At 45.2% G+C, this 27,940-nt stretch overlaps 1 protein-coding gene across 1 annotated transcript; it reads right to left on the bottom strand.

Moving 5' to 3' along the window:
• Positions 1-3,622: 3,622 nt before the first annotated feature.
• Kcnmb3 (potassium calcium-activated channel subfamily M regulatory beta subunit 3) lies at positions 3,623-26,298 on the bottom strand. The gene is made up of 4 exons (XM_021159165.2): positions 25,954-26,298; positions 16,402-16,575; positions 7,716-7,914; positions 3,623-6,657 (listed from the first exon to the last, which is right to left on the bottom strand). The coding sequence occupies exons 1-4, from the start codon at positions 26,013-26,015 to the stop codon at positions 6,373-6,375; spliced, it is 720 nt and encodes a 239-aa protein (XP_021014824.1). The 5' UTR covers positions 26,016-26,298; the 3' UTR covers positions 3,623-6,372.
• Positions 26,299-27,940: the final 1,642 nt, after the last annotated feature.

Raw genomic sequence — 27,940 nt, 5'->3', positions numbered from 1 at the left:
TTTTGTGTAAAGTGTAGTTCTTATTAATTAGGAAATGATTACGTGATTAGATGTGTGCCCTCTTGACCTTTATCTGAAAGAGATTGGTAATTATCACAGAGACAGCATGATCCACCTGTGATCTCTGCTCGTCAGGAGCCAGCTGATCTGGTGTCACAGAAAAGACGAGGAACCTGTTTTAAGGGTACAGTAGAAACCTCACGGCCATGGACTTCGCTGTGTTTCTTAACATAATTTTTGTAAGCTTGATGTCCATGCTTTCCAGCTCTTTGAAGAAATTTATTTCCAGCAATATGTTAATCTTTTCTGAATATTACAGTTTCCACTTTTTTCCTGTTTCTCTGCAAACTGCAGACCTGGGCTGGACCCCCACACTACAGAATATTAAGGAATTACTTTTGATGTCTACAACATTGCTAAAATACCAAATTCAAAGGCATTTTGTGGCGTCATAGATTGTGGTATGCGTGCTTCAGATGTTTGGGGAAATGGGGGTGTGGTGGAAGGGCCTGAGCAGGGAGAAGCACAAAGGGGCATGTCCACATGAAGGCTGGGAGTTACAGGGATGTTTTCCACATACTAGAAAGGAATCACTTCCGGTTTGGAATTTTGAAGGCTGAACGCAGTCTTGACATCACCTTTAATTAGTAACTCTTGATGACAGAGGAGTCCAGCTGAGCCGTTTTAAACAGACAAACAAAAGCATTTCAGTTATTAAAACTGTAAACAGATCATGTCCTGGCCTGGAAAGCCTTTTTTTTTTTCCCTTATAAAAATATTGTTTTTACTCTCTGGAAAGATGTTGGGCTCTAGCTCAAAAGACTTGCATTCCTGAAAGCCCTGGTAGCTGTCCCCAAAGGTTTGTAAGGGAAATGGCCTCGTTACCACTCAGTGCTCTCACAGGACAGCAAAGAGAATCTCATTGTAGGTTTTCAAGTCAGACTGGGCATGCGCTGCTGTTCATGGAACAGGAGACAGGGTGGGTCAGGGAATGGGGCTAAAATCTATTGCTCCAGACACTTGGGAAAGCTTTATTGTCAGAGCAATTCAAGGTGCCAGTTCTTGAGTGGGGCGCTCATAGCACGCTCTCCTGTGTTGCTTTACTAGCACTGGCCAAGGCTCTGTAACGAAAGGTGTAAACAGATACCAAGGTTCTAACGTGCAGAAGGGACTTGTTTATTAGGAGTCACCCAGATTGCATTGGCAATCCTGGGTGAGTTTTTGTGGGATTGTACACCTTCATCCATTTTATTATGCGGTACCTTTTCCTTTGCTTGGCTTTTGGGTATGGTAGGGTATCAGCTGTGTGCTAATTACAGCAAAGGGAATGGGACAGTTATCACACTTCTCAGGTGTCAGAAAGAGTGTTGGTAGACAGGACTGAAATGAGGCTCTGTCCTGTGTGCTGTTGGCTGATTTTAACTTACTACCAGCAGTAGATGCCATTTCTCGTGGCAATAAGTACCAAAAGGAAAATACTTTATAGGCCACGTGGACTTTATATAACCTCATCTTGTGTCACAAGCTTGTGGCAGAAATATATATATATACATACACATACATATTATATGTATACACACATACACATGCGCATATATATGGTATGTATATCATATATATATGATATATATATATATATATATATATATTTTTTTTTTTTTTTTTGAGACAGGGTTTCTCTGTATAGCCCTGGCTGTCCTGGAATTCACTCTGTAGACCAGAACTCAGAAATCTGCCGCCCAAGTGTCGGGATTAAAGGCGTGTGCCACCACCGCCCGGCTGGAAGTATATATTTTTAAATACTGTTTTTGTTGGTCTTCTAGGTTAGCATGAAGGTAAAAAACCTTTGGTGTTTCCTATTAAAGCATGGGAATTTGGGTCAGTTGTTAGCCCAACAAGTGTGTGTGGAGTGGAGCCCTGGGCTTGAGCCCAGCACATCATAAACGGGGTCTGATGACATATGCCTGCAATTCCACACCTCAGGAGGTAGAGGCCAGAAGTTCAGGGCCATCCTCAGCTTATATTACTAATGTAATGTAATGCATGCTTGGGGTACTCTGGCTCCAAAACATCCCCACTAAACTTGTTCTAGTATGAATTCACAAATGTAGTTATTTCTGTTGGTTCAGAAAGAAAGAAAGAAAGAAAGAAAGAAAGAAAGAAAGAAAGAAAGAAAGAAAGAAAGAAAGAAAGAAAGAAAGAAAGAAAGAAAGAAAGAAAGAAAGAAAGAAAGAAAGAAAGAAAGAAAGAAAGAAAGAAAGAGAGAAAGAAAGAAAGAAAGAGAGAAAGAAAGAAAGAAAGAGAAAGAGAGAGATTTAATGTATGTTCCTAAGAGTAGCTAAGAAATGTGATTTTTCTAGAAATGTTTTTGATTATGAAACCCAAACAAATTTGTTGTGGTGATGATGGTGGATTTCTTAGGGTTTTGTCATTTTATTGTTGGTACAAGGTCTCAGTGTAGCCCAGGCTGGCCTCAAATTCAAGATCCTCTGGACTTAGCTTCGTGGTGCTGAGTTTACAATACCCTCACTCCAGGCTCTAAGAATCCGTGCTTCAAATGCAGCTGATGGTTCTATTGTCATTTGGTCTTAGCTGAATAAAATCTAAAAAAAGTACATTGCTTTTGAACACGACACTTTAATATGTTGGCAAATGCAGAACTCTGAAAAGACAGTGAGCTCACCCCTCCTTTCAGCCAGACTGCTGCTCTCCGTTCGTTTACTCAGCAGGGTGAGGGGCTGTGTCAGAGGCTTTAGTTAGAACCATTCTTAGTGTTCTGTTCACCCTGGTCCCAGAAGTACTCAGCCCAGCACTTCATGTGCAGTTTTCAGCCTGGGAGTCAAATGACCCTTTCACAGGGATTTCAGCCCATTGGGAAACACAAATATTTACATGAGGGTTCATAACAGTAGCAAAGTTATAAACTAGTTTTATGGTTACTATAACCTGAGGAACTGTGCTGAAGGGTGGCATCATTAGGAAGGTTGAGAACCGCTGACTTAGAAATATAGATAACTATAGCCCACAACGTTGGGATACCTCTTCTGTCATACTGTTCCCAGCAAGGAGTTCAGCCAGAGACTACTCTGCTCACTGTCAGTGTCTGCTGTCCCCAACTGCACAGCCTCTGCCATTGTCTGTTCATTACAAAAGAAAGAAAACTTACCTTGTGTCTAAACCGTCCTTACTGTGTGGTATAAGCCAAGAGCTCTGAGAATCCCTTTTGCTGTTTCTCTTGAAAAGCAAACTCTAGATTGTTTTGTAATTACTGAGAATACTTAATTGAGGGGATGGAGAGATGGCTCAGTGGTTAAGAGCACTGACTGTTCTTCCACAGGTCCTGAGTTCAATTCCAAGCAACCACGTGGTGGCTCACAACCATCTGTAATGGAATCTGACGCCCTCTTCTGGTGTGCCTGATCACAGCTACAGTGTGCTCATATACACAAAATAAATAATCCGTTAAAAATAAAAAGAATACTTGATTGAAAAACTGAATCAAGCCAGGTGTGGTCACACACAGCTTAAGTCAGAGCATGCAGGAGGCAGAGGCAGATGGACCTCTGAGTTCCAGGAGAGCCAGGCCTACACAGATAAGCCTTGTCTCAAAAAACCAAAAAAAGAAAGACAAGAAAAACTAAACCATTTTTTTTCCTGCCCTGGAAGTGAGTAATAGAGAGATGCATGCTAATTTCTCTAAAGCATAAGGAATTATTAGTGCATTCCTTGGCTAGTATGTTTGCATTCACAGTATCCATCAGTGGTAGTGTGCCTACCACAATACATAAGACTTTAGGATCAATTTCCAGTAGTAAAAACAAAAGAAAAATTAGAGGCCTGAATACTATAAACAGATTTAGACACTTGTCTTCTAAGCACACATGCATACATACCTGTGGTGTGAGTGTGTGCGTAAAAGTGGATAGGAAATGGGCTGTTTTGTGTATTGAAAACTAGAATGTACATGGCACCAGTTTGGAAGCAAGCTGCTTTCCCTCCATTGTAAGCAGTGCAGGTGAGTCTGGGATGTGTTTGCTTTAAGATCTGAATGAGTATCAGTGCTGCTTCCTACTTTCACAACTCAGCCTGCTGCACTTACATTTTACTGGACTGCCAAGTGCTTTGAGCTTCAAATTGTCTTTGTTCTCCAACTTGATGTCTGTCTCCCCTGGTGTGAACCACTAGTCTCCTGTCTGCTTGGAAACCCTTTGTGATGTGGACCCCACCTGGGGCGTCAGTGCTGAGGATGTTAAGTTGGAACTCGGATTCACTAGGAAACGATTCAACACTTATCTTTCATTTGAGAAAATGACAGAATCTCTGTTTGCAGGATTTTGGTGGGCTTTTTTTTTTTTTTTGAGTACATTTTGGCACATGTGTATTTTATTACATTTATTTTAGGATTTTATTATTTTATTACAGGAAGGTCTGTACAAAGCAATGTTCACAACCTTTACAGAGCAGATCAGTTGGCCCGGGGACTAGATAGAAGGAGGGTGGGGTAGCAGAGAGACACCGTCAGAGCTTACCTGCGCCCTACTGCCACCGAAGATGACCAAGTGGGCTGCTGCAGCTCACTGTTAAGGGCTTCACGGCCACTGTCTGCATCACTAATTCAAGTTATCAAAAACTAAACTCACTGTTCCACACGTCACATTTTTATGCCGAAAGATCATCAAAGGAGACATTCCCAAGGACTGACACTGGGAAATTGTGAATGGATCTAAAGCCTGCTCGTCCCACCCACAGAAGGTGATATGCCAAGACCCCATTGCCTAGAGTTGCTACCCTGCTGAGCCACTCACTTTACAAATTCGTGACTTGAACTTAATTGCTCACAGTCTTAGAATGTTAAATGGCTGAGACTTGAGTGTGGCTTGATTACAACAGCATGTCAAAAGTTGTTTCAAAAGTCTCATCCCATTGTCTCCAGTGAAGGGTCTTCATTTTTGTGTATGGAACTGTAAATGTACATTGAGGTACTTTGGGAAAACAGCAAGCCCCTCCGCTCATACATTCATCTTGATCTGGAAGGCTGTGTTGGCAGTCTTGTGACAACTAGTAGTCACCTTTGTTGACTTTATTTAAAAAAAAAAAAACATGAGCACTGCATGCATGTAGTGGCTGCAAGGCCAGAGAGGGGCTTGGATGTCCTGGAACTGGAGTTACAAATGATTGTGAACTGACATGCGGGTGCCAGAAACCAAACTCAAACCCTTGGCAAGAGAAACGAGTACTCTTAAGTACTGAGCCATCTCCAGGCCCTGGCAGGCTGTTAGCAGGAAGATGACTGCATCCTGGGACCAACCAATCTAGAGCGTGGGTTATCTGAGGAGAGTGTTAGATCCTGGTGCAGCTTGCTTCACACTTCATCTCTCGTGTTCCCACACACAGCAGAGACTGGAAGGAGCCCAGGGAAAGGAGCATTAACTAGGAAATGCCACAAAATAAAAAGAACTGGTACAGGACAAGGTCATATAGGAGTGACTATAAACAGTGGGCCCTGGAATGAAGCCTGGAGAACAAGCAACAGTACCTGTGGCAGACCTCATTATTTTTTTATGGCTTTTATCTACTTATAAACGAATTACTAGATGTGTGTGTGTGTATCCATGTGTAGGTCTTTGTTGTTCATTTGTTTTGTCAAACTCAGGTGCCCATGCTTGCACAGCAAACATTTTACCAACTGAGCCTTCTCCCAGCTCCTAATATTTTTTTTGTATGAAAAATGCTTTCATATGAACTGCATAAGCTGGCTGCTGAGTGTTGGACAGACAGACCCAGCAGTGGCATGTTACATGCCAGCAAGTCTACCAGAGAGCTGTAGTTACATTAAGGACTGACTGCCTTGAGTTCCTTTTGCCTGTGAGGAGAAGACTGTTCCCATGGCTTGTGTGAAGGAGACTGGGGAAAGCAAAACTGTTGAAATGGTACACGTTGTTTAGACTTAATAGAAAGTAGTCAACATTTAAAGATGTTCTCTTATGGAAAGCTGTGCCTTTGCCCCTCACACAGCAGGACTGTAAGCAGATAGGATTGTTTCTAGTACTGGGCTCAAGCCCAGGGCCTTGTGCAGGTGAGGCAGGTACTCTACAATAAGCTATGGTTTTTGGTGTTTGGGTTTTTTAAGACAAGATCTGTATATAGCCCAAGCTGCCTTTGAACCTGATCCTCCTGCCTCTGCCTCCCAAGGGCTGGCTGGGGTCACAAGTCTTCTCCACTATGTCGGGCAGTGGTCAAGTCTTCATCTGGAGCATCTTGGGGCTGGAGAGCTGGGGCCCCCCTCTTCAGCTCTCTCTGTTCCTTCCCTGACTCTGCCACACTGTACAGTGTAGACCTGCACTGGCCCACAGAATGTGTTCTGCCTCCTGCTTAGGCTCTTACCACTGTGCTGTACTGTTCACACTGAAAGGACAGATGTTGTGTTAGCCTAACCAAGCCAACAATCAGGGCGCCTCCCAGCAAAGTCAATAAAGGCCAAAATAAGCAGTGAAAGACAACCTTGTGGCCAGACTTCCTCAGAACAACTCCCAAGGGGCCATTGGGACTGTAGAAGCAGGGGAAAGTTCCATTGTTGTGATCGAAGAATCCCTTGATGTCCAGGACGCTGTTGAGCAGATCATCCCGGTCTCCGTGACACTTGGGTGTGTAAAAGCACTAGGAATGTGGAGGAGGGAAAAGCTCTGTTAATAGTGGCCAGCATTAAGGCTCCAGGCTAAAGCTGCGGTGGGGAGGCCGGATAGAGACACGCTCACTCTGTAGCATGGGGGAAGGGAAGAGTCGGCAGAATGAAATGACCGTGTCTGATAGCCTCTCGTGTGAGACATGGAGGCAGGGAGATGGCTCAGCAGGCGAAGGTGCTTCCTGCTAACTAAGCCTTACCACCTCAGTTCTAGCCCCAGGACCACGTGGTGGAAGAGAACGAAATGCCTCTGATCTCCACACACTATGGCCAGCATGCTCACATACACACAAAGAGGTACCACGACATGCTTACCTGCACACAGAGACACACCATGATGTGTGTGCCTGCAAACACACATTTTTCTAATGTGTGATGAAATGGCCGCATCCAGAATTGAAAACCAGAAACCATTAGATTAAGTAATGACCAGCAACACTAAGTTAGAGCATGTCCTCTAATGAAAACCTTTAGAGTTAAGTTTAACCATGAGCTGTAAGTCACATGTACTAGTGGTGTAAGTTATTTATAAGTACTTTAAATGTCTTAAGAATTACCAGTGTGGCTGAATGGAGACTGAATTCATTCTAACCAGTGCTACCGTATGAAGACATTGTCCCCTTAGGACTTCACACCAAGCGAGGAAACTAGAATGTGCCTCTCCCTTCTTCATGCCCCATGTCTTCTCCCAGACGGCTCTCGGCTTCATCTGCCCTGATGGGAATACTGTGAACATATTCAGAGGCATTTAATAGAGCTGAACACACACAAGTCCCTGGTTCAGGCCTCATTCGGCTCCTCATAACAAAGCATGGAAATTCCCAGCACTTGGGAGGTAGAGAGAGATGATCCCACAGTTCGAGGCCATCCCTGCCTACATGGTAAGTTTGGAAGCATTCACGGTTACATGATACCCTCCAAAAAAGGAAATGTTCACTGGAAGAAAACTAACTTCACAGATGGCATGTGCCCTGCTCAGGCCAGCACTATGGATGGGGCAGCAGAGAACTTTTACTTGTCAAAGTCACATTACCTTGGGGTTGGTCCTGATGGCCTCGTCGTCGTAGTGGAGAAGCACTTTCTGTCCCGAGTGGCTCAGGTTTACGAACACCTGCAGGCATGGGTATCTCCCATGGTCCTGGCAGCTACCCTCACAGGTGAAGGAAAAGTCCAGCCCATCATCCACAATGTGTGTGTGGACAGTGGTGCAGTTTGATTCTTCTCTGGGAGATCTTTGAAATTAAAAAAAAAAGAAAGAAAGAAAAAGAAAAATGTTTTTCCTAAGTAGGGATGGGAGGTACTGAAGGCAGCTACTGGAAAACCAGTTTCTGCATTCTGAGGCATGCTAAGCCACTGACCTGTCACATACACTAGCACAAACATCACATCCTGATCAGGGAAAGTGGGGGACACAGATGGGAAAAGAGCTGGGTGGTAACTGCCTCAGTTCTAATCCTAGGGATGTATTTCCTCTCAGCCAGCCCTGACACAAAACTGTCAGAACCTAGAGTTGTGTGTTCGCATCAAGACTGGCTACTGTGGATTCCAGGTGTTCCAGAGATTCTAGCTCAGGAGGTCTGAGCTGAGGCCTGAGAGTCTCTAAGTAATAGTTAAGATGCACGTATTAGGAGAAGTGAACTAAGTATCATTGCCCTAAATACTGAGCCACCAAGAGTCACATTGGTTAACCCACCATCTCTCATGCGGTCACTTTTAGCTTCCTGGTGAAGGTAGGCCTTTGGAAGGAGTACTTGGCTAGGAGTGCTGTTTAGGGGAGATTTCATAGGTGTGGCCTTGCTGGAAAAAAGTATGTCACTGGAGTGAGCTTTGAGAATTTAAGAATCAAAACTTCCAGTCTGATCTCTGCTCTGTCCTTGCAGTTTAGGCTGTGATCTCTCATTCCTAGTCTTGCCACAACACCAAATTACCACCATGCCTACCTGCTACGATAGATTTATCCTCGTGAAACCATAAGCCAAAATCTTCCACACATTGCTTTTGGTCATGGTGTTTTATCATAGCAATAGGAAAGTAACTACAGTACCCAAGCTATTATCTGTACATGACACAGGGCAAGCTCTTAAGTCCACCATGATAGTGTTTCTGGCACGTGTGATCTGGCTGCACTCCTTGGAGCATAGAGATGAACAGGATATAGCTTGGCACCCTGAGGAATTCACAGACAAAATCATGCCTCATCACCATGTGCCTCCCAACATGCTTGCCTCTGATGCTGGAAGCAGGGCGGGGATGTTGAATCACAGCAACAGGAAGAAAACTAGAACATACATTATGGACACCTTGGAAACAGACACCAGACATGTCTGTAGGGAAGATTCTAGACTGGATTGAGAGGGAAGACACGCTGAGTGGTGCCATCCCATGGAATGAAATCGTAGACTGAATAAAAAGAGAAAGGCACTGAATCAAATCCAGGCCATGCAGCACAGCTCCAGGGGAGGAACACAGAGACCTGCTGACCACCATGCCACCCACAGATCTGCACCCTCCAGCTGGATGGCCAGGGCCAGCATGCAGCAGGAGCCACCACAATATGTGAATATATGGTGGTCAAATGGGAGAGAAGAAAAGTGGAGCAGTTTGAACATTAAGAAGATGGATGGAAGGCAATAGTGTGGCTTGTGCCATTAATCCCAGCACTTGGGAGGCAGAGGCAGGTAGATATCCGAGTTCAAGGTCAGCCTGGTCTACAGCACAAGTTCCAGGACAACCAGGGCTACATAGAGAAACTCTGTCTTGAAAAACAAACAAAACAGATGGCTGGAACTGCAGAGAATAGTAATCTGTTGTTCTGTTGTGAGTAGACAGCCTAGCCATCTAGGGCCATGGTGAGGGCCCAGCCCAAGCTGCCACTGAGGGCATGTCTGAGTCCATGGCTATGCAGTGGCAGGGGTCTATAGCTCATATTACCATTAGAGAGCATGGAGATCCTTCCAGTCTGGGCCAGAGTCCCGAGCAGACCTTGGGTGAGAACTCTGCAGCCAGTCCCACAACACCCTGAGGAAGCTCCACTCCCAGGCTCTCTAATGTACCCAGAATCACAGGTGAGGAGGGCACAATATCTCTCCCAACACCACTGGGAGTAACTGGGACAAGTGGGATCCAGGGACACAGGAACCCCATCTGACCAGTGGCATGGGTTCCTTCCATTCTGAGCTGGTGCCTTGAGCAGACCTTGGGCCTGAACTCTGCAGCCAGTCCTACAACACCCAGAGGAAACTCCACTCCCAGGTGCTCTAACATGCCCAGGATCACAGAATTCCAGGAGTTTGGTTACACAAGAATCTCAGGGTGCCAGAGGCAGCTTTACTCCCAGGATCTCAGGATCACAGGATCCCAGAGCCACAGGATCACAGAGACAGCTAGACTCTGAGGAGTTTTGACAAAACCAGGATCACAGGAAGGACGGCCTCCAGTCAGATATATCAAGGACAGGTAGCACTAGCAATAACCAGATGACGGGAGGCAAGCATAAGAACATAAGCAACAGAAACCAAGGCTACTTGACATCTTCAGAACCCAATTCTCCCAACATAGAAAGTCCTAGATAAACCATCACACCTGAAAAGCCAGATTCAGATCTAAAATCACTTCTCATGATTATGATTATGAGGACTTTAAGAAGGACATAAATAACTCCCTTAAAGAAATACAGGAGAACACAGGTAAACAGATAGAAGCCCTTAAAGACAAAACACAAAAATCCCTTAAAGAATTATAGGAAAACACAATCAAACAGGCGAAGGAAATGAACAAAACCATCCAAGATCTAAAAATAGAAGAGAAACAATAAGGAAATCACAAAGAGAGACATCCCTGGAGTTAGAAAACCTAGGAAAGAGATCAGGAGTCATAGATGCAAGCATCACCAACAGAATACAAGAGATACAAGAGAGAATCTCAGATGCAGAAGATACTATAGAAACCATTGACACAAAAGTCAAAAAAAAAAGTGCAAAATGCAAAAAGTTTCTAACACAAAACATCCAGGAAATCCAGAACACAATGAGAAGACCAACCTAAGGATAATAGGTATAGAAGAGAGCTAAGATTTCCAACTTGAAAGAGCCAGTAAATATCTTCAACAAAGTATAGAAAAAAACTTTACTAACCTAAAGAAAGAGATGCCCATGAACATACAAGAAGCCTACAGAACTCCAAATAGACTGGACCAGAAAAGAAATTCCTCCCATCACATAATAATTAAAACACCAAATACACTAAACAAAGGAAGAATATTAAAAGCAGTAAGGGAAAAAGGTCAAGTAACATATAAAGGCAGACCTATCAGAATTACACCAGACTTCTCACCAGAGACTATGAAAGCCAGAAGATCCTGGGAAGATGTCCATACAGACCCTAAGAGAACACAAATGCCAGCCCAGGCTACTATACCCAGCGAAACTCTCAATTACCATAGATGGAGACACCAAGATATTTCATAACAAAACCAAATTTACACAATATATTTCCACAAATCCAGTCCTACAAAGGATAATAGATGGAAAACACCAACCCAAGGAGAGAAACTACACCCTAGAAAAAGCAAGAAAGTAATCTTTCAACAAACCCAAAAGAAGATAGCCACACAAACATAATTCCACCTCTAACAACAAAAATAACAGGAAGTAACAATCACTTTTCCTTAACAGCTCTTAAAATCAATGGACTCAACTCCCCAATAAAAAGACATAGACTAAGAGACTGGATTTGTAATCAGGATCCAGCATTTTGTTGCATACAGGAAACGCACCTCAGTGACAAAGGCAGACACTACCTCAGAGTGAAAGGTTGGAAAACTATTCTCCAAGCAAATCGTCCCAAGAAACAAGCTGGAGTAGCCATTCTAATATCAAACAAAATTGACTTAATAAAAACAGATGTATAAAAGTTGGGGGTCTTAGACAGATGCACTTAGCAGAATGCATAGAAACAAACACTTATCTAGGACTAACTGGCTATTCTATGTTTTTTGTTGTTCCATATCAAATAGAGGATTTTCTTTCTATTTATGTGAAGAATGAGATGAGGATATTTATTGTGAGTTCACTGAATCAGTAAATTGTTTTGGTAGGAAGGCCTTTTTTCACAATGTTAATTCTACCAAGATATATGCTTGGGAGTTCTTCAAATTCTGGTATGTTTCTTAGTCTCTTTCTTCACACATTTAAAGTTTTCATTGTAGAGGATTTTTACCCCTTTTGTTATCTATATCCTAAATATTTTATTTTATTTGAGAAACTGGGAAGAGGAGCGTGTCCATGATTTCTCTCTCTCAGCATGCTTGTTACTCATACATATTAAGACTGGTAAATTTTATAAGTCAATTATGCATAATAACACTTTGCTGAAATTATTGATAATTTCTACAAATTTTCTAGTCAAATTTTGGGAACATTGGGTATAGGATAATATAATCTTCAATTGAAAATAATTTGACTTAATATTCTCCTGTTTGTATCCCTTCTCTTGCCTTACTGTTCCAGCTAATGCTTCAATCACATTATAGATGAGCAGTAGGGAGAGTGGGCACTCTTCTCCCATTCCTGACTTTAGTGGGGCTTATTAATGGTTTTATTCATTTAGGATGATATTGGCCATGGGTTTGTCATACATAACCTTTATTATGCAGGAAGATGTTTCCTACAGTCCTACTTGTTCTAGGGCTTTTTTCCCCAATTTTTATTAGATATTTTCTTCATTTACATTTCAAATGCTATACTGAAAGTCCCCTATACCCTCCCCCCACCCTGGTCCCCTACCCACTCTCACTTCTTGGCCCTGGCATTCCCCTGTATTGGGGCATATAAAGTTTGCAAGACCAAGGGGCCTCTCTTCCCAATGATGGCCAACTAGGCCATCTTCTGCTGCATATGCAGCTAGAGACACGAGCTTTGGGGGTACTGGTTAGTTCATATTGTTGTTCCTCCTATAGGGTTGCAGACCCCTTCAGCTCCTTGGGTGCTTTCTCTAGCTCCTCCATTGGGGGTCCTGTGTTCCATCCAATAAATGACTGTGAGCATCCACCTTCTGTATTTGCCAGGCACTGGCATGCCCTCAGGCGAGACAGCTATATCAGGGTCCTTTCAGCAAAATCTTGCTGGCATATGCAATAGTGTCTGGGTTTGGTGGCTGATTATGGGATAGATCCCCAGGTGGAGTAGTCTCTGGATGGTCCATCCTTTTGTCTTAGCTTCAAACTTTGTCTCTGTAATTCCTTCCATGGGTATTTTGTTCCATATTCTAAGGAGGAATGAAGTATCCACATATTGGTCTTCCTTCTTCTTGATTTTCTTGTGTTTTGCAAATTTTATCTTGGGTATTCTAAGTTTCTGGGCTAATATCCACTTATCAATGAGTGCATATCAAATGACTTCTTTTGTGATTGGGTTACCTCACTCAGGATGATCCAAATACATCCATTTGCCCAAAAAATTTCATAAATTCATTGTTTTTAATAGCTGAGTAGTACTCCATTGTGTAAATGTACCACATTTTCTGTATCCATTCCTCTGTTGAGAGACATCTGGGTTTTTCCCAGCTTCTGGCTATTATAAATAAGGCTGCTATGAACATAGTGGAGCATGTGTCCTTATTACCAGTTGGAACATCTTCTGGGTATATGCCCAGGAGAGGTATTGCTGGATCTTCCGGTAATATTATGTCCAATTTTCTGAGGAACCGCCAGACTGATTTCCAGAGTGGTTGTACAAGCTTGCAATCCCACCAGCAATGGCAGAGTGTTTCTCTTTCTCCACATCCTCACCAGCATCTGCTGTCACCTGAATTTTTGATCTTAGCCATTCTGACTGGTGTGAGGTGGAATCTCAGGGTTGTTTTGATTTGCATTTCCCTGATGATTAAGAATGTTGAACATTTTTTCAGGTGCTTCTCAGCCCTTCGGTATTCCTCAGTTGAGAATTCTTTGTTTAGCTCTGTACCTCATTTTTTAATGGGGTTATTTGAATTTCTGGAGTCCAGCTTCTTGAGCTCTTTGTATATATTGGATATTAGTCTCTGGGGCTTTTATTAAGAAGGCACATTGAATCTTATCAAAGACTTTTTCTTTTTTTTCTTTTTTCTTTCTTTCTTTTTTTTTTTCTTTCATTGAGATGATCATATGATTCTTGTATTTTTCTTGTCCATGTATTTGGTTTATTACATTTATTTCTTATATGTGTAAAAAACAAAAACAGTGAAAAGAAGAGAGAGAGCGCACATGGCACATGGGGCTACCTCTGGCCAGGGACACTGCCAGGGTCCACGTGGATGTCCTGGAGCTGTACATAACTGCCCCTGTCCCTCACTGGATGCTGTGCTCTGGAGAGCTGGCCCCATCTTTTACCAGTGGGAACACTAGGGAGAACATATCCAGTGCCTTACCCAGGTGGCACAGTGGAGCTGGTCCTGGCAGCTGAGGATGCGGGTGAGCCAGCGCCTAGGGAGTAACTATGGGAGAGCCAACCCTGCCACTCATCTGCCATGGGATAGCAGAGATGCAGAGGTGATCCCCACCACCACTGCCACTTGCTTCTTGCCACTTCCAGCAGTCAGGAAAGCTGTCTACAGGGTTATGAGCCAAAGAGCTACTGGGCAGCACAGCAAAGCTGGCCCTGGTGAGCCGACCCTGAGGGCGAGAGTACAGAACTACCCCTCTACTGGAGTGGAGCGAAGTGGTTTTGTTGCAGGGTTGATGCCCTCCTCCTGCCGCCCTTGCTACCTGAGGTAGCCAGCAGAGCGACCCTGAGTTCATGAGAGCTGGGGATAGCTAGTCCTGTCCCTGCCCTCACCGGCTACAGCACTTGTGAGGCAGGGCACTGAGCAATACAGTGGCACTTGCCCTGATGGCAAAGGCATGGGTGAGCCAGCCAGAGGATGTGAGAGCCAGAGTGTTGACTCTCACAGGCTGCAGCACTTGGGAGAGTGGGCCCCCAAACCTTGACTGAGCAGCACAGTGGAAATGGCTCTGGAGGTGTGGGTGTGGATGAGCCAAACCTGTAGGCGATGAGCAGAAGAGCTGACCCTGCCACCTGCCAATGTTGCCATTTGGTGGCCTAGCCAGAGCAGTACTGGAGAGCTTACCCTGAAGGAGTGGATAAGGGAGAGCCGGTGGGCCAATCAGCTCAGCTACCACCCAGGCCCAGATCTAAGACTCTGAATTGGCCCACCCCAAAATATGTATCATCTGTAAACTTTTGAGATGCGTGAAATGACAGGTCCTGCTGATCCAAAGCAGCAGGCTCTCCATGACACAGGGTGACAACAGAAAAACCAGGAGTCCTGATGAGGATCCAGTATTGATGGTGTCACAGAAGCCAGAGATCTCAAACCAGACCGTGACTCATCGACATGAACATTTGCAAGTGAAGATGTGCGGAGAGGGGGACATACAGTGGAACACACTGACACACTACAGCTTCCATGATGAGACGTCTATGCTTTGATTTTTGTTTGGTGTGTGTGTGTGTGCGTGTGTGTGTGCGCGCGCACGCACGTGCGTGTTATCTTGAGTGTAGGTTGCAAAGATGAAGGATGGATATAAGGGGATTTGGAGATGAATGCAACTGAGGTGCATGATGTGAAACTCAGAATCAAAAGTTTTAAAAATAAAAGTTTGAAAAAAATAAAGTGAAACTCCTCACTGTCTCCCTGTTCATGCTGGGGTTTTGCTGGCTTGATCTCCAGCAATTCTCTGTCCCCTTGACTGAAAGATGAGATGAAGGGTGGAAAGAAAGGCTGTGTCCCCTTGAAACCTTAACTGCTCCCTGAGATTGCAAAGAATGCTGAGGCAGAAATGAGCACTCACCACTCACATTAAGCAATTTCCAGAAATATGTAGAAAGTTAAAAAGAAAAAAAAAAATAGAGGGTCAGAGATTGATCAGCTTACAACAGAGATCCTGCACCCATATCCCTGACACATCACATGTTTAAGCAGGCAGTCTGGGTGCTGGAGAGATGGCTCAGCAGTTCAGATCACACACTGCTTTGTGCAGAAGATCCATGTTTGAATCCCAGTACTCATTAGTCAGCCCCAAACCTCCTGTAACTCCAGCTACTGGGGAGCTGAAACCTCTGGCCTCCAATAGTAAGCATGTGCGCACCCCCCCCCCACACACACACACACATACACACAGGATTCAAAACAAAAGTCTAACATCATTTTTAAGAATCTCAAAATGAGTGGGGCATGGTGGTGCACGCCTTTAATCCCAGCACTCGGGAGGCAAAGGCAGGCAGATTTCTGAGTTCAAGGCCAGCCTGGTCTACAAAGTGAGTTCCAGGACAGCCAGGGCTACACAGAGAAACCCTGTCTTGAAAAACCAAAAAAAGAGTGACCCACCCATCCACCAAATGACAAATTTTGTCAAAGCCAAACAAAATAACCATAGTCGGAGTCTCTTTTATTTGTAAACTGGTCAGGGATAAGCATAAATTGGTTGTACTACAAAAGCCAGCTGGCATTTCCTAGCAGCAGTGCTTTTCTGCTACCAACCATGCCCATCTCAACTGGCACGGCAGCCGTGTGCAGAAGCACGTGTGGAGTGTGACCATCTGGGAGCAGAGGGACTATTTCACACCTCCTCTGTCACTGTCTCCAGCACCAACAGGCAAGCTCTCCAGGGTGTGCTCAGGGGAATGGACTTCAGTGCAGGGCTGAGCTCGTCTGGGAGCTCTGGGTCTTAGCCCGTGTCTCACCTGAGCATGAAGGGCTTCAACACAGTGGTCCCCAACAGGAAGAACATCAGCACGGAGGAGGCCATCATGGCCACGCCCAGCAGCATGGCCCGGTCCTCACCAGCGCTTGATGGAAGCTTTGGGTGCACCTTCAGGGGATCTCCATTGCTTTTGCCCGAGGCCGGAAGTGCTGTCCTTTGGGGGAAGCCAGAAAGGATGTTGTGTGAGCTCAAGAGAGCTCTAGTATTTAGCTCGTGGCAAACCTGAGTCTGGTTCACTGAGAGACATACACAGGTTCCCAGAAGTGCCCCAAATACCACGCTCAGAGCCAAGAATGGACGCTACTAAAATAAACTAAAATGATACGTTGTCGAATATTTTTTAAGATATAAAAAGCTGTGTAGCATAATTTATATTATATTGTCTAATCATCGTGTGTTTTTTTAAGATATGAAAATGGACTCTGAGAGCAAGGACCATTCCCTTCTCCCAGACTCCAGGTTTTTGTTGTTGTTTTGGTTTGGTTTGGTTTTTTATCAAATACACTCCAAGACTCCGTATTCTGGGTCAGGCTGGTCCCTAAGTCTGTGCCAGAGAGAAAGGCGAGTGGTAGACAGCTAAGACTATAAAAACCAGCCGAGCAGTGGTGGCGCACACCTTTGATCCCAGCACTCGGGAGGCAGAGGTAGGCGAATTTCTGAGTTCGAAGCCAGCCTGGTCTACAAAGTGAGTTCCAGGACAGTCAGGGCTATACAGAGAAACCCTGTCTCTAACTGCCTCCCTCCAAAAAAAAATGTCTATAAAAAACAGAGCACAGCTTGGGTCTGGGGAAATGTAGTAAATAAAGAGTTAAAGAACTCAAGTTCCCATCATGGCAGTTGCCTATAATTTCAGGCTGGGACAGGTGTGGTGGTGGTGGTGGTGGTGGTGGTGGTGGTGGTGGTGGTGGTGGTGGACTATGCGCTGTCCATAGGAGTAGCCGTATTAGTAAGCTCGGGGTTTGGTTGAGTGACCCTGCCTCAATGAATACTATGGAAGAACACACGCAGAATGATTCAGAACATCCCTCTAGTGCCTCTACATACATATGCACCCATATATGTGCAAACACACACACACTTATACCACACATACACAGGAAGATAAAAACAAACAAAAAGCCCATTGTATCCCTGAGCAGTTGAAAGGTAAAATCTTCCCAAGGTTACTGTCGTTTGTCCATGACATTAAAATGCTTGATGGGAACCAGACGCTGGAAGGCTCGTCCATGGGGAGAATACTGCTCTACCTGGAACCTCTCAGGCTCAACGTCCAGCATGAGCAGGCTTCCTCTGTCCCCTCTCCTGGATACCACAAGAGGATGGTGTTTTCAGTCTACCTGTTGCTTAGTGTCGTTCTTTTACCTTTGCCTACTTCATGCGTATTAAACTCACTTGTTTAAAACGGAAAGAGTAGCTAGCTTATTCTCCTTTCAGAACACATGATGGTGTGTGTCTGTGATCCCAGCACTCAAGAAATAGAGGCAGGGGGATTAGAAGTTCAAGGCCAGCCTGGGCTTCAGAGTGAGTTTTGAGGCCAACCTGGGCTACATGAGACGCTGTAACAAAAAAAAAGGAGGGATGGGGGACTGGTCAGCTGTTAAGAGATCTCATTGAGCCGGGCGGTGGTGGCGCACGCCTTTAATCCCAGCACTTGGGAGGCAGAGGCAGGCGGATTTCTGAGTTTGAGGCCAGCCTGGTCTACAAAGTGAGTTCCAGGACAGCCAGGGCTATACAGAGAAACCCTGTCTCGAAAAACCAAAAAAAAAAAAAAAAAAAAAAAAAAAGAGATCTCATTGCTCTTGTAGGAGGCAGTGTCAGCTCCTGGCACTCCTATCAGGAGGCTCACAACTGCCTAAAACTCTAGAGTCAGAGAACCCAACACCCTCTTCTAGACTCCACAGACAACTGCATGCATAGGTGCACATACAGACAAACCAGACAAACAGGTACTCATACACACAAACATTCTTCTTTTTTTTTTTTTTTTTTTTTTTTTTTTGGTTTTTCGAGACAGGGTTTCTCTGTGTAGCCCTGGCTGTCCTGGAACTCACTTTGTAGACCAGGCTGGCCTCAAATTCAGAAATCTGCCTGCCTCTGCCTCCCGAGTGCTGGGATTAAAGGTGACACACAAACATTCTTAATTTCTCTTTTAAAAGAAGAAACGTGGGCAGTGGCAGCGCATGCCTTTAACCCCATCACTTAGGAGACAGAGGTAGGGAAATCGCTGAGTTCGTGGCTAGCCTGGTCTAGAGAAAGAGTTTCAGGGTGGCCCTGAACCTACGCAGAGAAATCCTGTCTCAAAAAACCAAAACCAACAAGAAAAGAAAGGGAGGGAGAAAGGGAGAGACTGTACCAAGTCAGGACTGCTGTTCCTGGTGACATCTCAGGATGCCTGTCCATGGCTAGGACAGATTGCCTGGGTATGGCTCTCATTTGTCAGATGTAGTTCGTATTCTGGGCCTGTTCACCTTTCAGTGGTTCCTACGGCCTTTCTGAACGTGATTTCTCCATATGCTCATGAATTGTGTATGGAAAGCACAACTGGAGAAGCCACAATTAGAATGAGTGGTGACGTCCTGGGACAGGAGGTTGCTCCTTGTTGTCATCCCCTCCCCCACCTCCCTATCACCTGAGTAGACCCTTGGCCTGGCCTACTGCTCATAGGTTTAAGGTCCCTCTCCTTCCTCCCACATCCGTCCATCTGCAAACAAACCAGTGTCTCCCATCTAGCTACCCTGCTTCCTGTCATCTCTCTTCTCCCAGGAGCTCTGAGGAGTTCATTCACTGGGGTGTCTATCTACTCAGTGGTGAAGGCCGTCACGGCCACACACCATGGCAGCGGTGGGCAGCATCCAGCCACACAGCTCTCCGTGGTTTTTCTAAGGTGGTATCCTTTGCTAGCACTTTAAAATCATGACAGTTTTCATTTAAATGCTCATTTCTGCCCTTTGAAACCATCACAAGACCCACGTTCCCGCTTGTGTACAAGCTGCCCAAGTCATGCTGGCTTCCCATTGGTCAGGTCTGTGTTCTCCGATTGCCTCCGTTCCTCTGCCTCCCGAGGTCGGCAGCTATTTATTTCCAGCAACCCTTTCATTTTAAGAGGCTTAGAAACTCAGGTCCAGGTGTGGAAACTCAGGTCAATCTGCTGAGCACGCTTATGAAATTCTGAGCCGAGCGGAGCACAAGCCCAGACACAGAAATGGCCAGTTGCATTTTGTTTTGCTTTGCTTTCCAAAAGCATCCACCATACTTGATCTCATCTTCTGCCTTCTGTCCTCTGGCATCTCAGGCTGTGGTGGTGGAGGATCTTCCCTGTCCATGAAGGCAATACTGAGAAGGGAAACTACATCTCTATGGCTGATGGGAACCCAGCAAGACTTGCTTGAAAAGAATACTTGGGGGCGGGGCCATGCATTTATTTATTCTGGGTAATGAGGATCGGTTTGCATACACATTATGGCTCCTGTATGGAAGTCAGAAGACACCTTGCAAGAATCAGTTCTTTCCTTCCCCCATGTGGCTTCTGGGAACTGAACTCAAGTTATTGGATGTGGTGCTAAGCTTCCTTTCCCATTGAGCAATTTTGCCAGTCCTTCACAGGAGTTTTTCTTTTTTTTTCCTTTTTTGGGGGGTGGTGGTGTTCAAGACAGGGTTTCTCTGTGTAGCCCTGGCGGTCCTGGAACTCACTCTGTAGGCCAGGCTGGCCTCAAACTCAGAAATCTGCCTGCCTCTGCCTCCCAAGTGCTAGGATTAAAGGCATGCACCACCACTGCCCAGTGAATTTTTAATTTCTTGAACTGGGGTGTGTGTGTATGTGTGTGTCTGTGTGTCTGTGTGTGTCTCTGTGTGTGTCTGCATGTGTCTGTGTGTATACAAGCATGTGCGTATGTGTGTGCACACACCATTTTCGTGCACACTTCCATATGGAATCAGAAGATCAGAAGACAGTGTCTCTCTTTTTTGACCACTCCATATGCCAGACTAGGAGACTCTGGAGACTCACCCGGCTCTGCACCCATTTCACTATTAAAGCATTAGGGTAACAGGCACTGACCACTGAACCTAGCTTTGTTTTTTTTGTTTTTTGTTTTTTTTCCTGTGGGTTCTTAGGGGTTGACCTCCTGTCCTCACAGTTACACAGCAAGTTCTTCATCCACTGAACTCTCTCTTCAGCCCGCTCCACTTTATGCTTTGACACATGGCCTCTCAATGGGCTATGCTGGGGATTCTCAGTTAAGCTAGGCCAGCTAACTAGCAAGCCCAGAGAGAGAGACCTTCCTAGCTCAGCCTCCTCCAGCGTCTGGCTTTGTGTATGTGTTCTGAAGGATCAAGCATGCTTCAGCTGTGTGGCACACTACCTACTACTCATTCCAACTGAGCACATTGTCCATGCTGACTAGAGCTTAAAAATAAGAGGGGGAGGAAAAAGCCGCAAAGGACTAAAGGAACCCGAACTCTAGCCTGGGCATGGGGCCAGAAGCAAAGACAGAAACACAATGAGTTTGAGGCTGGGTAAAACTGTGGTTTATTAAAAGAAAAAAGAAAAAAAAAAGCGCAAAGAGCAAAAGGCAAAGTTTCACCTTCTGGGTCTCAAGTTTGTACAGTGACAGGAATAGAGGTCACACCAAGGTCTAGCAAAGTATAGAGCTTTGGGGTTTTTTGTTTGTTTGTTTGTTTGTTTGTGTTTTTTTGGTTTTGTTGTTGTTGTTGTTGTTTTTCGAGACAGGGTCTCTCTGTGAAGCCCTGGCTGTCCTGGAACTCACTCTGTAGACCAGGCTGGCCTCGAACTCAGAAATCTGCCTGCCTCTGCCTCCCAAGCACTGGGATTAAAGGCGTGCACCACCATGCCCGGCCCAAGTATAGAGTTTAATATGCCATTCAGGGGGAGCCTAGACCCCAAAGGACATGCGATTCAGGGTCAGGGAAATGTAGACATGCTGCACACACCCTTCTTTGGTGCGTAACCACAAGAAGAATCCTTTCTGTACCAGGAAGCTGGGAAGAGGAAGGAAATTCCAACTGTCCCTGGAATTGTATAACCTTGTGGCCGTCCTCAGGGAGTTGGCACTTGGTGTTCTGGTTCTATGTGGTTGTGTGGTTGAGACAGCATCTTCCTCTGTAGCAGGGTTGGCCTTGAACTTATGATCCTACTGCCTCAGCCTCCTAAGTGCTGGGGCCATAAATACGAGCCAGCACATTGCTGGAGTTCATACGTAGCTGGATGCCACACTCCCCCAAATCCAAGGACCTCAAACTAAGAAGTCAGTTTAACACTGTCTCCTCTGACACCCAGAAAAGTCACCTCCTCAGCAGAGGAGTCTGCTCAAGCCTTGTTCTGGAAAACACCGCAGAGTTCTGAGGAGTGCGTGTACACACCAAGACATCACAGAACACAGTACAAAGAAATAAGGACCTCTTGTTGTAAACACAAACAAGCAAAATAACAGAATCAGATCCACACCAAATTTTTTTATGTTTCTTAAAAAAGCATAAAATACTACATTTACACTATTTAAGGAAATAGAGGATTCATATGTCACAAAGAGTAAGACCATCTAAGATATGACCAAACTGATATGGTTTTAAAAAAATCCAGATAGTGTGCTCGAGAGATGGCTCAGAGGTCAGTAGCAAGGACTGCTCTTCCAGGGCCTATGTTCAGCCCCCAGCACATACACTAGTCACTCACAAAGACCTCCAGCACTAGGGGGTCTGATATCCTTTTCTGGCTTCTGCTGAGCACTTTTACACACGCACACACACACACACACACACACACACACATATACATACACACATAAACTCACACACACAAACATAAACATACAGAGAGAGAGAGAGAGCACAATAAAATAAAATGAGCCTTTACAAAAAGATTCAGGGAGGATTTCTAGTCTAGCAACAAGAAAGTTACAGAAAGCAAAAGCTGCCAGGTATGGTGTCCTGTGGTGCCTGTGCACCAACTCTCAAGAGGCAGGAGGGTTGCCCTGATCTTATAAAACGTCATTGTGAGGCCAGCATGAGACATATGGTGTCCTGCTCCATCAGTGTGCACCTTACTTATTTGAGATGGGTGGTCATTGCACCTGGAACCGCACCGTGGCAGCCAGCATGTCCAGTACCCCTCCCCTCCAGTCTCTTCCAGTTCCAACACTAGGGGCACAGGCAGATGTTTGACCACACCTAGCTTCTTACATGGGTTCTTGGGATTTGAACTTAGGTCTTCATGCTTGTATAATAAGAGCTCATACATAGAGATCCATATCCTCAGCCCAGTTTCTATGATTTTGATACCAACCTGACCTATCTAGTGAACCCAGTTCAGCCAGAGCTACAAAGCAAGACACTGTCTCAAAAAAGAAAAAGAGAGATGAAGCAGGAGAACAAGCTTAGTGACCAGACTAAATTATCAATGAAATATACATGAAATGATCATTATTAACCAAGCATCTGGGTCTACAAAATATCAAAAGTGTAACGCATTTGGCTTTCAAAATTGAGGTTAAAGATGTTTAAATCAGAGGCTAAAGGAAATAGAAGAAGGCAAGCAGAGACCCAGGCCTGAAATTCCTGCAGTTAGGGCTGGAGACAGGAAGGGTTCATCCTTGGCGACACAATGAGCTAGAGGCAAACCTTAATTACATGAGACCTTGCATAAGAGATAGGAAGAGAAGGAGTTGGGTGTAAGAAGATAATATTGTTATAAATTTCTAATAAATCTAAAACACAGACATAAAGAAAGGTATCAATCAAATGTCACAAAAGCAAGCTGAAGGGCTGGAGAGCTGGCTCAGTAGTTAAGAGTGGGTATGTGTCACTTGCAGAGGACCCATGTTAGACCAGAATTTACAACTGCCTGAAATTCCAGTTCTGAGGCATATGACACCCTCTTCTAGGCTCCAAGGGCATATGCATGCACACACAGAGAGAGAGAGAGAGAGAGAGAGAGAGACAGAGAGACAGAGAGAGACAGAGAGAGAGACAGAGAGAGAGACAGAGAGACAGAGACAGAGAGAGACAGAAACAGAGAGAGACAGAGACAGAGAGACGGACAGAGACAGAGACACAGAGACAGACAGACAGAGACACAGAGACAGAGAGAGACAGAAAGACAGAGAGACAGAGAGAGACAATGCTCTTAACCACCCCACCATCTCTCCAGCTCCTCAAGTTTGTCATATTAAGTACAGTTCCCACCCTGGATTATTCCTGTCTTAATGTTATTTTAAACAAGTGTGGTCACATTAGGCAGAGTTTTTTATTAGATAGGGTTTTTTTTTCCATCTTGTATTTTTCACTTAATTTCCATGCCATTAACAATGATTTGTAAGCTCCCTATGATTTCACAGTCCATCAATCAGATAAGGCGTATATGGTTCTTGCCTGCATCCTCGGAGTTGAATGTTACTGGCTGGTCTTTAGTTTTTGAGACTGCAGCAGCACTGTCTGGGGTGAACTCAGTGGTGTTTATAAGCACTTTTTATCCCAGGGTCTCAGAATGATTAAGAATGATCTCATTTGCTCTCTAGTCAGTGAGATGAACCAGTAGCACTTTAATTTTTTTTCACCAGGAATATTGATGTCCTGAAGACAGTATCCTCTGTGCCCTGTCTTCCTTGCTTGATCCTCCCTGCCCAATCCTCCCTGCTCAGTCCTCCCTGCGCAGTCCTCCCTGCCCAGTCTTCCCTGCGGAGTTCTCCCTGCAGAGGATGACTTTCCAATCAGATCAGAGCACAGCTGAGGCTCCCATGCCACCTTCTCAGGCTGAGGCAAACTGAGTTGCTAACAGCGTGAACAGGCTAGCTCTAGCTCCATAGCTTGCCTGGGTGTGATCGGGACAGAAACCAGCAGCCTTGCCTTTGACATCTGAACTGAGCAAGAACTCGAGGTAGCTTAGCCACACGTCACAATTCACCTAATGAGGATCCCCATGTGTTTGTGACGCTGGGCATGCACATTCAACTACTACCTCCCTGAAGTTTGTTTCAGCTGAAAGGTTTTTGTCATTGCTCGAATCTTTCTGGGTATTTGCTTTAAAAAAAAAAAACACACACACACACACAAAATTGCTTAGCAACTTTTTGTGAAACAGCAAGTGAGGCTGATAAAAAGCCACCACCAAGTTCAGGGTGAGAGCAATAAGAAGCTATCCACCTCTGCATGTCAGGAAGGGAAGTGAGCATAGGGGTGCGTTGGGGGCAGACTGGACTGTCTTCCACCTTGCTTGTGTCATGAGGAGCATCTTCACGTTCACTCACTGGCTTGGTTGTTATTCTGTCTCCTGCCACAAAGCGACTTGCTGTAATTGCCTGCTCATAAAGGCATTAGCTCATAGCTGGGCGAGCCTCTCTACTTTGTGGTCTGACCCTTCTACCAGCCTGGAACCCACGCCCAACCCATCCAATGCCTCTCCTTCTCCTTCATGCCCTAAACCAAATACCCAGTAGAGTAGTTAAAGCTGGAGGTTAATGGATACCCAGCTCCCAGTTCTGCTTATATTGCTAACAGCCACCCAAGTTTTCTATAGTGGGAGAGCTTGGCTTCAAGGTATCCTCTTCCCAAGAATGTGCCAGAACATTTCTAATATCGTATTTCAAAAGCCTGGTATGGCTCTCCTCTCCTCTGCCCATTTCTGACTGCCCTGCTGCCCCAACCCTCTCACAGGAGTTCAAGGCCCCACTCCTCTGAACTTCAAAATTCTTCTGCTTTGCATACCCTTGGGGAGAAGGGTCCTAAAATAATCTTTTTCACTTCCCACTTACTCAGTATAGTTGGGTGGTTAACACCAGTAATCTCTACACTTGAGAGGTAGAGGCAGAAAGATCAGTTCAAAGTCAGCATCAGGTACAGAGCAAATTTGCAGTCAGCCCAGGCTATGTGAGATGGTGTCTCAATAATAATAATAATAATAATAATAATAATAATAATAATAATAAAGCTAGAATGTACATAAAATATGCAGACCTGTCTAGTTTAGAGAGTTCCAGGAAGGCACCACCGTGCTAGAGCACACAAAGACAAGCATCTCTATTTCAAGATAAGATGAGGGGCAAAGACCCAGAGTCATGCAGCTGCCTAGGTACGGAGCTGGAACCTGAATCTTGGTCTGGACCAGTAAGGCTTCACCAATAAGACCAAAGGCTGGTGTCATTTCTTTGTTCTTTTGTACAAGAGATATATTGCTGAGCACTGCTTTCAGTGCTGGGATCCATAGCCCACACCACCTGTGTCACCTGTGAGTCCAGGTACAGTGGTCCACACCTGGAATCCCAGCACTGGAGAACAGGAGGCAGGAGGATCATTCTTAACAGTATAGAGAACTTGAGGCCAGTCTGGGCTACATGACAGCCTGTCTCAAAACAGCAACCAAAGGTGGGGTAGAGGTGGGTAGTAGGGGTACCTGGGAGGCATTGCAAGCTGGCCTCCTCAAAGCACCTACCAAACTCAGCTTTCAGCATGCCATATTGTAGCCACACTGGCCTTGTTTAGCAGGAGGCACACTGATGGGAGATTCAGGTGGGGAACTTACCTCCCTTGGCGCCTCCGGCCACCCTGTAGTGTGATTTGGACAGGGATGCTGAAGGGCTGCATGAGGCCAGGAGATGTCTGGATCGGATGCTCCTCGCCTGAGTTGTGCCCTTTTAGAGCGCAGGAAGCTTAAGCATCATCGGAAGTGGAGTCCCAGAGGGAATTCCCAATTCCCTGCCTAGCCACAGACACCAGGACCCCTGCTGCATCCAGAGCTGCGGGGGTGGGGGTGGGGGTGTCCTCTAGAAGTTTCCTAGAGAGGTGGGAACTCAGGCAGCCTGGCTGCAAAGCAGAGTTCAGGCATAGTTGCTCATGGAGTACCTAGGTGGTTCTGTAGCCAACAACACTCCCCCAGCATTGCCTGGCGCCTGCTCCACCTGACACCTGTGTTTCCTCCGAATTCACCAGGTGCATTGTCATAGAGACCAATAGGACTGTGGAAAGTTCTGAGGCCCCAGGGACTCTGTGTAATTGGGGACAGACATACCCAATACACAACGTGTAAGAAGAGGAAATGTTCTGTCCCAAACACATTCCCTTTTTTTTTTTTTTTTTCAAAAAATTATGTTTGGGTACAGGCTTAATATAGTAGCCTTTTCTGAATAAAATTGTTCTGAATAAAAGAATAGCTTTACAAACCTGTGAGGTGATTCAGTGGGTAAAAGGTCATCTGGCCAAGCCTGGTGACCTGAGTTCCATGCCCAGACACCAGTGAAGGTGGAAGGTGAAAGAGCCAAGTCTACCAAACTGTCCTTCGAATTCCGCACAAGCGCACAAACAGGTCATGCACGCACACACACCTGGCAATCATAATATTAATTTGTTTAATTTTTAAAATTAGATTTACAGCTGGCACAATAGTTTCCACTCAGAAGGCAAAGGAAAGGGGATCAGAGCTCAGGGAGGTTGCACTAGGTGCTTAAAAAAAAGCAGGTCGGCTACGCCATGGAGGCGAACAAGTAAGCAACACTCCGCCAAGGCCCCTTCCTGTGTCCAGGTCCCTGCCCTGTTTGAGTTCCTGCCCTGGCTTCCCTCGGTGATGAACTGTGGTGTCCAAGTGTATACAGTACAAATAAACCCTTTCTCCCCAGGTTGTTTTTGGTTATCTTGATTTATCACAGTATATTTGTTAGATTTCTGAAGCAGATTTAAGACACAGGAGGCAGCAAATGTCCAGACTGACCTCAACAGAAAATGGATACTACTTCTTTCAAAACATCGAAGGGTGAACCCTCTCCTGTGGGGAAGAGGTGTTTGCAAGGACGGGAGGAACCTACGGACTTTCTATAGGGAGTGTGGCAGTTGGAGACTAGGACAGAAGTGAGGGGCTATGTGTGAACCTTTCGGTTTGCCCTTTCCTAGTTTTGCCTGCTACATCCAGACAGGCTACACAAAGCAGCTTGAGCAGGGCCAGCTGTATAACCTCATATGAATTCTATTCTTACAACTGAAGAATTCTAACTGTATGCATTTCTTTTCCGCTGCCATGATAAAGCACCATGACCAAGGCAACTTCTACAAGGAAGTGTTGAACTGGGCTTGCAGCTTCAGAGAGTTAGAGTCCATGACATGATAACACAGTGAAGGAACAATTGAGCACTTGCATCTTGACCCATATCCACCAGGCAGAAAGAGAGAGAGAGAGAGAGAGAGAGAGAGAGAGAGAGAGAGAGAGAGAGAGAGAGAGAGAGAACATATCCCATCATTTTTAATGAATTAATTTGTTCATTTAATGTGTATGACTGTTTTGCCTACATGCATGTCTGCGTACTACATGCATGAATAGTGCCCGCAGAGGCCAGAAGAGAGAATCAGACCCAGAACTAACTGGAGTGTCAGATGGTCTGGTTATGGGTAGTGGGAAGTGAACCTTGGTCCTCTTAAACACGGAGCCATTTCTCCAGCCCCTCTCATACTTCTGTCTCGGGCAGCCTTTTTCTCCTGTCTCCTGTTCTTGCAGCTCCACTCTGTCTTGCTCCTCCTCAGTT

The sequence above is a fragment of the Mus caroli genome, unplaced genomic scaffold, assembly GCF_978045245.1.
Source record: "Mus caroli unplaced genomic scaffold, Mus_caroli_1 scaffold_3, whole genome shotgun sequence".
In the NCBI taxonomy this organism is placed as follows: Eukaryota; Metazoa; Chordata; class Mammalia; order Rodentia; family Muridae; genus Mus; species Mus caroli.
This window is presented reverse-complemented; position numbering and strand designations above follow the sequence as displayed.